The 14,111-nt window shown below is 44.8% G+C and overlaps 1 protein-coding gene across 1 annotated transcript in view; it reads left to right on the top strand.

Annotated features, from left to right (window-relative positions):
• Positions 1-14,111, top strand: part of susd6 (sushi domain containing 6) — a 66,742-nt gene that overhangs the window by 15,223 nt on the left and 37,408 nt on the right. The window contains exon 2 of the mRNA XM_029703237.1: positions 5,795-5,960. Coding sequence (XP_029559097.1) covers positions 5,834-5,960 — 127 coding nt within the window. The 5' untranslated portion in view covers positions 5,795-5,833. The remainder of the gene's footprint in view (positions 1-5,794; positions 5,961-14,111) is intronic.

Raw genomic sequence — 14,111 nt, 5'->3', positions numbered from 1 at the left:
TCACTCTCTGCTACCTCCCACCAGCCATTTTTGTGAGCGTCGCCATCAGGCATGTGTGTGTCTTGCCACTAGGTCTGTGTCGGTTTCGTGTCGTTACCTACCGGGCCGCCATTCTAGTGCAAGCAAAAACAGGAGCCAATCACATTTCCCCCTGCTCTGTTCTATTCAGCTCAGCAGCTCCATGCTGTTAGCTCCATGCTGTTAGCTCCAGGCTGTTAGCTCCATGCTGTTAGCTCCAGGCTGTTAGCTAGCTAGCAGCTCCAGGCTGTTAGCTCCAGGCTGTTAGCTCCAGGCTGTTAGCTCCAGGCTGTTAGCTAGCTAGCAGTTCCAGGCTGTTAGATAGCTAGCAGCTCCAGGCTGTTAGATAGCTAGCAGCTCCAGGCTGTTAGATAGCTAGCAGCTCCAGGCTAGCTATGCTCCAGGCTGTTAGATAGCTAGCAGCTCCAGGCTGTTAGATAGCTAGCAGCTCCAGGCTGTTAGCTAGCTAGCAGCTCCAGGCTGTTAGCTAGCTAGCAGCTCCAGGCTGTTAGCTAGCTAGCAGCTCTCAGCAGGCTGCCCTCTACCCTCTTGAGGCATGCTGCCTGGCCTGCTGGGATAGCTTGCTACTGTTCTGTTCAGTAACCATGCTATTAGCTTATGGCTATCAATAGCTACCAGATCAGCAGGTTGGCTGTGACTACTTGCTATCTCTGTGCTAATGGACCTGCTGCCCTCTCTCTCCTGAGGTACGCTGCCAGCCAGGCTACCGCCACTGCCTGCTGACTAATGTAGCCTAACGCTAGGCTATCGCTCCCTAGTCACTACCCAGCAATCAAGCTTCTGCACCTGGATCTCATTTGTGTTTTAATGTTCTTGATTCCTGGATGTGGATTTGATTTTTCCTTTTTGTTTTCACCCCTAGAGCGATAGTGTTACGGGTTGTTTCTCTGGGAAGGCTCACTCAGGCCCCGCTGGTTTAAAGGGGTTTAACTGTAAAACATCTCTCTCTCTCTCTGCTGACTTTGCTCCTTTCTTCTCTTCATCCCCAGCTGTTTCTAGGAACCCAACGGTTAATTTCCCCTCTGGGGGGGGCTGGTGGATTTCTGTTTCTGCTCCGAATACTGGAAGTCACTACTGCTGTCTCGTTCTCTGTCCCGCTGTCTCTCTCGCTCTCTGTCCCGCTGTGTCTCTCTCTCTCTGCTGACTTTGCTCCTTTCTTCTCTTCATCCCCAGCTGTTTCTAGGAACCCAACGTTTCATTTCCCCTCTGGGGGAGGGGGGCTGGTGGACGGGCAGCGGGATTTCCACTACTGCTCTGAATACTGGAAGTCACTACTGCTCTGTCTCTGTCCCGCTGTCTCTGTCCCGCTGTCTCTGTCCCGCTGTCTCTCTGTCCCTCTCTCTCGCTCTCTGTCTCGCTCTCTGTCCCGCTGTCTCGCTCTCTATCCCGCTGTCTCGCTCTCTGTCCCGCTGTATAAAAGACACCTGTCCACAGAAGCAATCAATCAATCAGATTCCAAACTCTCCACCATGGCCAAGACCAAAGAGCTCTCCAAGGATGTCAGGGACAAGATTGTAGACCTACACAAGGCTGAAATGGGCTACAAGACCATCGCCAAGCAGCTTGTTGAGAAGGTGACAACAGTTGGTGCGATTATTCGCAAATGGAAGAAACACAAAAGAACTGTCAATCTCCCTCGGCCTGGGGCTCCATGCAAGATCTCACCTCGTGGAGTTGCAATGATCATGAGAACGGTGAGGAATCAGCCCAGAACTACAAGGGAGGATCTTGTCAATGATCTCAAGGCAGCTGGGACCATAGTCACCAAGAAAACAATTGGTAACACACTACGCCATGAAGGACTGAAATCCTGCAGCGCCCGCAAGGTCCCCCTGCTCAAGAAAGCACATATACATGCCCGACTGAAGTTTGCCAATGAACATCTGAATGATTCAGTGTTGTGGTCAGATGAGACCAAAATGGAGCTCTTTGGCATCAACTCAACTCGCCGTGTTTGGAGGAGGAGGAATGCTGCCTATGACCCCAAGAACACCATCCCCACCGTCAAACATGGAGGTGGAAACATTATGCTTTGGGGGTGTTTTTCTACTAAGGGGTCAGGACAACTTCACCGCATCAAAGGGACGATGGACGGGGCCATGTACCGTCAAATCTTGGGTGAGAACTTCCTTCCCCTCAGCCAGGGCATTGAAAATGGGTCGTGGATGGGTATTCCAGCATGACAATGACCCAAAACACACGGCCAAGGCAACAAAGGAGTGGATCAAGAAGAAGCATATTAAGGTCCTGGAGTGGCCTAGCCAGTCTCCAGACCTTAATCCCATAGAAAATCTGTGGAGGGAGCTGAAGGTTCGAGTTGCCAAACGTCAGCCTCGAAACCTTAATGACTTGGAGAAGATCTGCAAAGAGAAGTGGGACAAAATCCCTCCTGAGATGTGTGCATACCTGGTGGCCAACTACAAGAAACGTCTGACCTCTGTGATTGCCAACAAGGGTTTTGCCACCAAGTACTAAGTCATGTTTTGCAGAGGGGTCAAATACTTATTTCCCTCATTAAAATGCAAATCAATTTATAACATTTTTGATGTGTTTTTCTGGATTTTTTTTGTTGTTATTCTGTCTCTCACTGTTCAAATAAACCTACCATTAAAATTATAGACTGATAATTTCTTTGTCAGTGGGCAAACGTACAAAATCAGCAGGGGATCAAATACTTTTTTCCCTCACTGTATAAAAAACAATCAATCTTAACATAATCACTAGTTAACTACACATGGTTGATGATATTACTAGTTTATCTAGCGTGTCCTGCATTGCATATAATCGATGCGGTGCCTGTTAATTTGTCATTGAATCACAGCCTACTTCGACAAACGGGTGAGGATTTAACAAGCACATTTGCGAAAAAGCACTGTCGTTGCACCAATGTACCTAACCATAAACATCAATGCCTTTCTTTAAAATCAATACACAAGTATATATTTTTAAACCTGCATATTTAGTTAATATTGCCTGCTAACATGAATTTCTTATAACTAGGGAAATTGTGTCACTTCTATTGCGTTCCGTGCAAGCAGTCAGGGTATATGCAGCAGTTTGGGCCGCCTGGCTCATTGTGAACTGTTTGAAATCCATTTATTCCTAACAAAGGCCGTAATTAATTTGCCAGAATTGTACATAATTATGACATAACATTGAAGGTTGTACAATGTAACAGCAACTTTAGATAAAATACGGAACGGTTCCGTATTTCACTGAAAGAATAAACGTTTTGTTTTCAAAATAATAGTTTCCGGATTCGACCATTTTAATGACCAAAGGCTCGTATTTCTGTGTGTTATTATGTTATAATTAAGTCTATGATTTGATAGAGCAGTCTGACTGAGCGATGGTAGGTACCAGCAGGCTCGTAAGCATTCATTCAAACAGCACTTTCATGCGTTTGCCAGCAGCTCTTCGCAATGCTTCAAGCACTGCGCTGTTTATGACTTCAAGCCTATCAACTCCCGAGATTAGGCTGGTGTAACCGATGTGAAATGGCTAGCTAGTTAGCGGGGTGCGCGCTAATAGCATTTCAAACGTCACTCGCTCTGAGACTTGGAGTAGTTGTTCCCCTTGCTCTGTATGGGTAACGCTGCTTCGAGGGTGGCTGTTGTCGATGTGTTCCTGGTTTGAGCCCAGGTAGGAGCGAGGAGAGGGACGGAAGCTATACTGTTACACTGGCAATACTAAAGTGCCTACAAGAACATCCAATAGTCAAAGGTATATGAAATATACAAATCGTATAGAGAGAAATAGTCCTATAATTCCTATTATAACTACAACCTAAAACTTACCTGGGAATATTGAAGACTCATGTTAAAAGAAACCACCAGCTTTCATATGTTCTCATGTTCTGAGCAAGGAACTTAAACGTTAGCTTTCTTACATGGCACATATTGCACTTTTACTTTCTTCTCCAACACTTTGGTTTTGCATTATTTAAACCAAATTGAATATGTTTCATTATTTATTTGAGGCTAAATGGATTTTGGTGTATTATATTAAGTTAAAATAAGTGTTCATTCACTATTGTTGTAATTGGCATTATTAAAATAAATAAATAAAATCGGCCGATTAATCTGTATCGGCTTTTTTTGGGTCCTCCAATAATCGGTATCGGTATCAGCGTTGAGAAATCGGTTCACCTCTAGTCTTGACGCACAAACCAGCCCATCAAATTGTCAGAGACTCCAGTCACCTAAGTTATAGACTGTTCTCTCTGCTACCGCACGGCAAGCAGTACAGGAGCATCAAGTCTAGGACCAAAAGGCTCCTCAACAGCTTCTACCCTCATGCCATTAGACTGCTGAACAATTCATCAAATGGCCACTGGACTATTTACATTGACACCCCCCAATTTGTTTTGTACACTGCTGCTACTCGCTGTTTATTATTTATGCATAGTCACTTCACCCCTAAATACATGAACAAATGACCTCAACTAACCTGTACCCCCGCACACTGACTCTGTACCGGTACCCCCTGTATATAGCCTCGTTATTGTTATTTTGTGTTACTTTTTATAATTTTTTAGTTTAGTTTATTTGGTAAATATTTTCTTAACTCTACTTGAACTGGACTGTTGGTTAAGGGCTTGTAAGTAAGCATTTCACGGTAAGGTCTACACTTGTATTCGGCGCGTGTGATAAATAAAGTTTGATTTTAATTTGACAAGTGGTTTCGTGGTCTGATTGTGTTCAGATCTGACCATGTCAGGAGGTGATGTGTTCTCCTCCGTCTGGGCGCTTTCAGGCTACCGGAAGCACATACAGTGGGCACAGTCAGCACTCCTCCCACAAGTCTCCAGGAGATGTGTTTTTGGGACTGAGAAACACCTTTTTCATTATAATGGATTTCCTCCCATTCCTAACATGGGAGGAACGTGTTTGCTGGCCTCAAATTCTAGCCAGCAAGTTAATATTTCGAAGAAGAAAAAAAAATGTTTGGATAGAGTTTATGCAATCCCTTTAGCGTTGTTTGCTGGCTAGTTAGTTACAGTAGTTAGCTAATGCCATCAGTTGTCGTATTTAGCCTATTCCACCGTTTTAGAATGCATACTGGTATTTGAATATAGCGCGGGAAAAGGGATTCTGGACACTATAGACACGGTAGCCCACTCAGGGCTCCTGTATGTTGCAGTGGTCTAAGGCACTGCATCTTAGTGCTTGCGGCGTCACTACAGAAACCCTGGTTCGAATCCAGGCTGTATCACAACCGGCCGTGATCGGGAGTCCCATAGGGCGGCTCACAATTGGCCCAGCGTCGTCCGGGTTTGGCCGGGGTAGGCCATCATTGTAAATAAGAATTTGTTCTTAACTGACTTACCTAGATAAATAAAATGCATCTACACCTACATTTAAAAATGTATGACTCTATGTTCAGGACTCTATGTTCAGACTACTAAAGCTGCATGAACTGTCAAATCTAGACACAGCCTTAGTTGGGTGGTAGAAGTTAGTGAATTGATCCTCAGGACCAGCTGGCTGAGGGGACTCGTCTCTATGGTCACCTCTTGGTATCTCTCTCTCTCCTCCTGAGGAGATCAGCGCGCCACACACACTATGTCAGTCTGCCATCCACTGGATTAGTAATCCAACTGAAATGTGCTGCGGAGAGTTCAGACTGCAGAGTAAATCCTCTCTCTCTGCCTCTGTCTCTCTCACGTTCTCTCTCTGTTATGTAATCATTGCTGTATGTTGATACTGTACTAATCTGTCTCTCCCCCCCCCCACCCCCCTGTGGCACCCTGCAGGTTAAGCCTTAGAGGACTGTAGAGTTTCCAGGGGAAAAGATGAGTGATGGAATGGTATTGTGTGAGACGAGAGCCCTGGCCTCCTCTTCCTCTCCAGTCCACAGGCTGGCTACGTCTGCAATCCTCTTCCTCCTCCTCTCCCTGCTCCCCCACGGGCACGCATCAGGTAAGAGACAGCGCCGTCCGAAGAAATACCCTCACTGACGCAGCGCAGGCACCACTGACGCAGCACAGGCACCACTGAGCAGCACAGGCACCACTGACGCAGCACACCCATTAATGTGTGGAGTCTTTGTACCCCTCCCTCGGTTTTTCCTTTCTCTCCTCGTCTTCATTGCTCCAGAAGGTCGTTGCTTCGTTGCTCCTCCCCCTACACAAAAACACACTCCACACAGATTGCTTGAGAGCCTTGCTAGATTTCCTTACCGAAGCAGGCAGATGTCTGTGTGTAGAGGGGTGTGGTGTGATGCAGTGGCCCCAGGGACGGGTTTTTTTCAGAGCTGTAATTGATTTCCCTTTTAAATGTGGCATCTGAAAATTCCTCTCCTACCCCTCTGTACCTCACTCTGTCCTCCTCTCTCTGTTGTGTGTGTGTGTGTGTGTGTGTGTGTGTGTGTGTGTGTGTGTGTTAGGGCTGGTACAATTATAACCATGTTACAGACGGTTATGGATGAAGACCGTCATGATTAATTCTTAACAACGTGATGAAACTTTGTTGCTCTTTGCTGAAACAAGCAAGGTGTTGTAGCAACAGAGTCTTCGGTGGGGGATAGTAGATTGACATAGGCTTGTGATGTAGCTGTTGGCTAGTGATGTTGCTGTTGGTTACTCGTCTTGTTGGCTAGTGATGTTGTTGGTTACTCGTCTTGTTGGCTAGTGATGTTGCTGTTGGTTACTGGTCTTGTTGGCTAGTGATGTTGCTGTTGGTTACTTGTCTTGTTGGCTAGTGATGTTGCTGTTGGTTACTCGTCTTGTTGGCTAGTGATGTTGCTGTTGGTTACTTGTCTTGTTGGCTAGTGATGTTGCTGTTGGTTACTTGTCTTGTTGGCTAGTGATGTTGCTGTTGGTTACTTGTCTTGTTGGCTAGTGATGTTGCTGTTGGTTACTCGTCTTGTTGGCTAGTGATGTTGCTGTTGGTTACTTGTCTTGTTGGCTAGTGATGTTGCTGTTGGTTACTTGTCTTGTTGGCTAGTGATGTTGCTGTTGGTTACTCGTCTTGTTGGCTAGTGATGTTGCTGTTGGTTACTCGTCTTGTTGGCTAATGATTTTGCTGTTGGTTACTCGTCTTGTTGGCTAGTGATGTTGCTGTTGGTTACTTGTCTTGTTGGCTAGTGATGTTGCTGTTGGTTACTTGTCTTGTTGGCTAGTGATGTTGTTGTTGGTTACTCGTCTTGTTGGCTAGTGATGTTGCTGTTGGTTACTCGTCTTGTTGGCTAGTGATGTTGGTTACTTGTCTTGTTGGCTAGTGATGTTGTTGTTGGTTACTTGTCTTGTTGGCTAGTGATGTTGCTGTTGGTTACTCGTCTTGTTGGCTAGTGATGTTGCTGTTGGTTACTTGTCTTGTTGGCTAGTGATGTTGCTGTTGGTTACTTGTCTTGTTGGCTAGTGATGTTGCTGTTGGTTACTCGTCTTGTTGGCTAGTGATGTTGCTGTTGGTTACTTGTCTTGTTGGCTAGTGATGTTGCTGTTGGTTACTTGTCTTGTTGGCTAGTGATGTTGCTGTTGGTTACTTGTCTTGTTGGCTAGTGATGTTGCTGTTGGTTACTTGTCTTGTTGGCTAGTGATGTTGTTGTTGGTTACTTGTCTTGTTGGCTAGTGATGTTGCTGTTGGTTACTCGTCTTGTTGGCTAGTGATGTTGCTGTTGGTTACTCGTCTTGTTGGCTAGTGATGTTGCTGTTGGTTACTTGTCTTGTTGGCTAGTGATGTTGTTGTTGGTTACTTGTCTTGTTGGCTAGTGATGTTGCTGTTGGTTACTTGTCTTGTTGGCTAGTGATGTTGTTGGTTACTTGTCTTGTTGGCTAGTGATGTTGCTGTTGGTTACTTGTCTTGTTGGCTAGTGATGTTGCTGTTGGTTACTTGTCTTGTTGGCTAGTGATGTTGCTGTTGGTTACTTGTCTTGTTGGCTAGTGATGTTGCTGTTGGTTACTTGTCTTGTTGGCTAGTGATGTTGCTGTTGGTTACTTGTCTTGTTGGCTAGTGATGTTGTTGTTGGTTACTCGTCTTGTTGGCTAGTGATGTTGCTGTTGGTTACTTGTCTTGTTGGCTAGTGATGTTGCTGTTGGTTACTTGTCTTGTTGGCTAGTGATGTTGCTGTTGGTTACTTGTCTTGTTGGCTAGTGATGTTGTTGGTTACTTGTCTTGTTGGCTAGTGATGTTGCTGTTGGTTACTTGTCTTGTTGGCTAGTGATGTTGCTGTTGGTTACTTGTCTTGTTGGCTAGTGATGTTGCTGTTGGTTACTTGTCTTGTTGGCTAGTGATGTTGCTGTTGGTTACTCGTCTTGTTCTAACGTCTTCAAATGACACATTGGAATTCAGTAAGAAGGGGACCTCACATCATTCCGTCCTCGACTTGCATATTCTGTTAAGATGAATTACCATAATGTGATTTCTGTCATTCTGAACATCGTGGCTGGACGCCCTAATCAGGTTAGGCACCCAATGCATATGGGTCCGGTAAATTTCGTAAATGTCCGGTAAAAAATGCTACTGGTCAAATGTCTGGGACCGCATTCTCCTAACTGTGTGTGTGTGTGTGTGTGTGTGTGTGTGTGTGTGTGTGTGCCTCTGCCAATGTCGCGGCCCATATATTCCCACCAGATAAACAGATCGCAGAGATGGCATGCCTGGCAGAAACATTATTATTATTATTATCAGCTTTACAGGCCCATGTTTATTTGATATCTCTCATCCTCTGGTCTAGGGCTGGATTGGTCTCCTTTACCCTTTTAGTCTGTGACTTTGTCTGAATTCTTTTCCTCCGTCCTTGTTTCCTATTTAATTCCTCTCAAAGCTCATTGGAGGTCAGAGGGAGGTACCTTAGATCATTCCTCCTCCAATGAGCTTTGGGAGGAACTGAGGAAACCAGTATGAAGGTAGCAAGGATTTGATGTTTCAAAACATCCCAAGCCTTCATTTCCTCCCCTCTAGCCATCTCACCATGTACCCCATCATAACACGTTATTCCCACAGGACACATCACATACAGGAGCCGGAGGATTAGTCAGCTGGAGGCTTTCATGAAAATCAAATCCTCAAATTCCATTACTCTTGACAGGCTTATTCCAGCCACAGAAAAAACAAAGTCACGGCAGGGGAATAGAGATGAATACTGAGCAGACATGTCGGGCATATTAAGACTTGTTGTGTCGAACAGGCTTCAAAGAAAGTTGCCAAACAGGCTTCACCGGAACATTGAAGGCACAGGATGTGAAAACGGATGTATAGAGAGGTTGTACTCGCGTGCCTCTACGCTACAGTATGTTATTCTGTAACACACACACACACACACATCTGTCATAAACTCACAACAAGGGGAGAGGCTGTCTCTAGATGGCTGTGTAGTTCCAGAGAATGTGATCACAGAGAGACGGTCAGTAGGGGGAATAAAGAGGACAGAGGATGGGAAGTAAAGTGGAGTTCCCACTATTTTTATAAGTTGTTAGTTCATTGTAGTCAGTTACAATAAGCTCTCTCTCTCTCTCTCTCCCTCTGAGACCTAGGTCTGAGGAGACAGCTACATCTCTGCTCTGATTCCGTCTCTTGACTTTTCTAGTAGCATAGTATTTACCAGATGGTTAGGACTAAATCTCTCACTGATTCTGAGGAAAGGCTGGGCAGGAAGTAAACAGTGGGGGCTAAAAGTCACTCTCACACAGACCAGGTCCCGGTTTCCCCAAAGAAACATACGGCTAAGTTAATCACTAGAACCATAGGATCCTATTGTTCCAGGAGGATCTTGGCATGAAGCTTTTGGGAAACCGGGACCTTGTGTGTGTGTGTGTGTGATACAAGTGTGTTCTGTTCTGTGAGAGAGATACAAGTGTGTTCTGTTCTGTGAGAGAGATACAAGTGTGTTCTGTTCTGTGAGAGAGATACAGGTGTGTTCTGTTCTGTGAGAGAGATATACAAGTGTTCTGTTCTGTGAGAGAGATACAGGTGTGTTCTGTTCTGTGAGAGAGATACAGGTGTGTTCTGTTCTGTGAGAGAGATACAGGTGTGTTCTGTGAGAGAGATACAAGTGTGTTCTGTTTTGTGAGAGAGATACAGGTGTGTTCTGTGAGAGAGATACAAGTGTGTTCTGTTCTGTGAGAGAGATACAGGTGTGTTCTGTTCTGTGAGAGAGATACAGGTGTGTTCTGTTCTGTGAGAGAGATACAGGTGTGTTCTGTTCTGTTCTGTGAGAAAGGGGAAATGGCTCCCCTCTGGTCCAGAACAAACTAAAGGGAAGAGAGGAGTGGAGGACAGTGGACATGAAGCTAGGGTTAGGGATGAACTGGGATGCGGAAGAGGACAGTGGATGGTTTATTCCCATAACTGATCTCACACTTCTGTCTCAAAGACATGTTCTTGTTTTGGAATCTGATTGTTTTCCATTTCTCTTGGCTTCGTATGAATCTCTCACAGTTCCTTTGTCTACCACTGATGAGCTCTCACTTCTGCTACTGAGGGCTATCACTTCTGCTACTGAGGGCTATCACTTCTGCTAATGAGGGCTATCACTTCTGCTAATGAGGGCTATCACTTCTGCTACTGAGGGCTATCACTTCTGCTACTGAGGGCTATCACTTCTGCTACTGAGGGCTATCTCAGACTGAACAGGCTGCTGGCTTTGGTTTTGGAAACACTTTGGTTTCTCTGTGTGCGAATAACTCTTGTATAAGACGTTTTGTCTTCATTTAAGTTGTGAAATGATTATTGTGAAAAAGAGAAGTTAGGGCTAGTCTAGGAACTTTGTGGTAATTAGAGAGTGTATGCTAGGCTATACGTCATCATGGCTGCCTGGCTCTGACCACACGGCAGAGGAAAATGTCAAGACCAGCCATGCCTTAGATATCTGGGAGTGTGTGTCAGCGCATTGGTGCGGAGTGTAGAGCAAGTTTCCTAAAGTCTGGAGCCACAACCTCCTCGCCCGCTCCAATTTCTCTCCAATTTCTCCCCAGCATGCATTTCTAGTCTACTTGTGTGCTGCTATAGCCCCTTGCTTTAGCTACTGTCATGGAGTTCACTAAATATTTTTGTAGAGAAACTGATAAAACACACAGGTGGTAAATCAAGGTGACTTACAAAGATGAGAAGGACCAAGAGCAAGAGAGGGAGTGTGGTGATGTTAGTGTCCACAACTGAAGAATCATTTTGGAATCTGACAAAACATGTATCCCATAAGCAGTGGTGGAAAAAGTACCCAATTGTCATACTTGAGTAAAAGTGTAGATATCTTTTTAATAGAAAGTTACTCAAGTTAAAGTGAAAGTAACCCAGTAAAATACTACTTGAGTAATAGTCTAAAAGTATTTGGTTGTAAATATACTTAAGTATCAAAAGTAAAAGTATAAATCTTTACAAATTCCTTATAAAGCACCGCAGACGGCACCATTTACGGATAGCCAGGGGCACACTCCAAGATCCCCACACTCATTTACAAACGATACATTTGTGTTTGCGGGTGCGTTAGCCTTCAGAAATCTGCGTTTTCAAAATGCAGACATCAACAAATCAGCATTTTTTTTCTTTCAACTGTGTTATATTGAAAGTCACCAGTGATATTTCTTTTTTTTTTGTTGCTTCGATCGAGTAATCAAACTCTAGTTTTTCTCCACACAAATTACATTTGTGCAACACCGTCGGCAGAAAGCTGGGTATTTTTTTGCAGAAACTATGGATGGCCATCATATTTCTACTGTTTATCATAGAAAGCATTCAGCCAGCTACATTTTACTACTGTTTTGATTTGAAGTTAATCTGGTGGAAAAACAACATGGGAGAAAAGTTTCTGAGTGGTGGAATTTAATTGGTCAAGATGAGAGAAAAGATGATATTATTTGAGTTAAGGGAAACTGAAGCACAAAATTTGCCCTTTAATAAAAAAAAAAAGCATTTTTTTTTTATTCCTGATTTTTAGCGAGAAACCTGACTGAAGCCGAGCAGAATTTACAATAAGACTCATTCTACATCTGCAAGTAGAGAGTTTTGTCTTTCCTTTTCTGCGTGAAAAACAGAATCCTGCGTTAACATGACATTTGGTGTGTGTGTGTGTGTGTGTGGGGTCCCCATATGTGTTCTTCTAAACGTTGTCGTTCTCACGATAACTACAGAGGCAGGCAGGCGGGGTCATATATATATATATATATATATCTCACAGTGTTGTTCTGGCTCAGCCTGTTCAGTTTTCTGTTCTCTTTCTCAGCCTCATACAGGAAGTTGTCTAACCCTAAACCACCAGCCTATCTAGTAAACAAAGCCTGCCGGAAACAATGGCCTTTGTTTTCTGTTCTGTAAACCAGGTGGTGTTTTGCATGTTCCTTCCAAGGCATCCCCCAAAAGAGCTGTTAGTCAGCCCCTCCAGGCTCAGCCCCTCCAGGCTCAGCCCCTCCAGGCTCAGCCCCTCCAGGCTCAGCCCCTCCAGGCTCAGCCCCTCCAGGCTCAGCCCCTCCAGGCTCTGACCCTCCAGGCTCTGACCCTCCAGCCTGCCCTGCTCAGGGAGGAGAGAAGGAGTAAACCAGTATGCTGCTTCTGTTGAAATGTGAGGACAAAGAAGTGTTTGAGCAGGGTGTTGGAGTTGGACGGAGCCCACATTCAGCTAGATCACTGAGAAGTCATTAGTGAGAGTGGTGTGTGTGTGTGGCTCTGTGTGTGTGTGTGTGTGGCTCTGTGTGTGTGTGTGTGTGGCTCTGTGTGCGTGTGTGGCTCTGTGTGCGTGTGTGGCTCTGTGTGCGTGTGTGGCTCTGTGTGCGTGTGTGGCTCTGTGTGCGTGTGTGGCTCTGTGTGTGTGTGTGTGTGGGGCACTGTGTGTGGGGCTCTGTGTGTGGGGCTCTGTGTGTGGGGCTCTGTGTGTGGGGCTCTGTGTGTGGGGCTCTGTGTGTGTGGCTCTGTGTGTGTGGCTCTGTGTGTGTGTGTGTCTCTGTGTGTGTGTGTGTCTCTGTGTGTGTGTGTGTCTCTGTGTGTGTGTGTGTCTCTGTGTGTGTGTGTGTGTCTCTGTGTGTGTGTGTGTCTCTGTGTGTGTGTGTGTGTGGCTCTGCGTGTGTGTGTGTGTGGCTCTGCGTGTGTGTGTGTGTGGCTCTGCGTGTGTGTGTGTGTGGCTCTGCGTGTGTGTGTGTGTGTGTGTGTGTGTGTGTGTGTGGCTCTGTGTGTGTGTGTGGCTCTGTGTATGTGTGTGGCTCTGTGTGTGTGTGTGCTCGTCTTGATTGCTGTGTGTTTTGCTCTGAAATGTGTTTTAGCACTTGCTTAGTTTCTTCTTTTGTGTGTGTGTTTTCTCCTTACAACCCCGGAGTGTGTTTAACGTCTCTCTCTTCACTTCCTACAGCTAGGCAAGAGGAAGGTCTAAGGTCCACTGTTTACAACCACACTGAAGCAGTGTAGTTAACCTGTCACTGACCTTTAGTCAATGGGTGGTGGATGACGAGCCAGCTCTCTGTAGTGAAGCTTAGTGAACGTCAGGGGGTGAGACATGGTGTGGCCACTTTACCAACGTCACCAGGCTATCTCCCAACATGCCTGCCTGACTACGAGGGTGTAGGTGGAGGAGGAAGTTGCCCTCGAGCACTAACTGAAAGCCAGACTAGTGTTCATCAGGACACATCGTAGTCTAACGCCACACTAATGCAGAGTTGACCCAGCCTATGATGCCATGGACCATTCATCACCATCTGTATGTATGATGCATACTGTAACATTTAGCTAGCATCCTACAGCACTGCATGTCCATTTCTATCATTTTTGGATTCAATATTATGGATGTTGTTGACATTCCATATTTATGCTAAACTCACCTCTACTGTCTTTCTTGGCATGGGGAAAATATGTTTACTTTGCAAAAGCAAAAAAAAAAATCATTAAACAAAAGTCTCTCTCTCTCTCTCTCATATATATATATATATATATATATATATATATATATATATATATATATATATATATATATATATATATATATATATATATATATATATATATATAGTTGTTCATACTTATGTCCAGCATGGTAGAGAATAGCACTTTGTGTCCATTTAGATAAACACAGTAATGTCAGCCTGTTAACTGTCCTAAACAAATGACTCCATTTCATCTTTCTCAATTCTATTTAAAGGGCTTTATTGGCAT

The sequence above is a fragment of the Salmo trutta genome, chromosome 1 (assembly GCF_901001165.1).
Source record: "Salmo trutta chromosome 1, fSalTru1.1, whole genome shotgun sequence".
NCBI lineage: Eukaryota > Metazoa > Chordata > Actinopteri > Salmoniformes > Salmonidae > Salmo > Salmo trutta.
The sequence above is the reverse complement of the archived record's forward strand: the minus strand, read 5'-3'. Positions and strand labels throughout refer to the sequence as shown.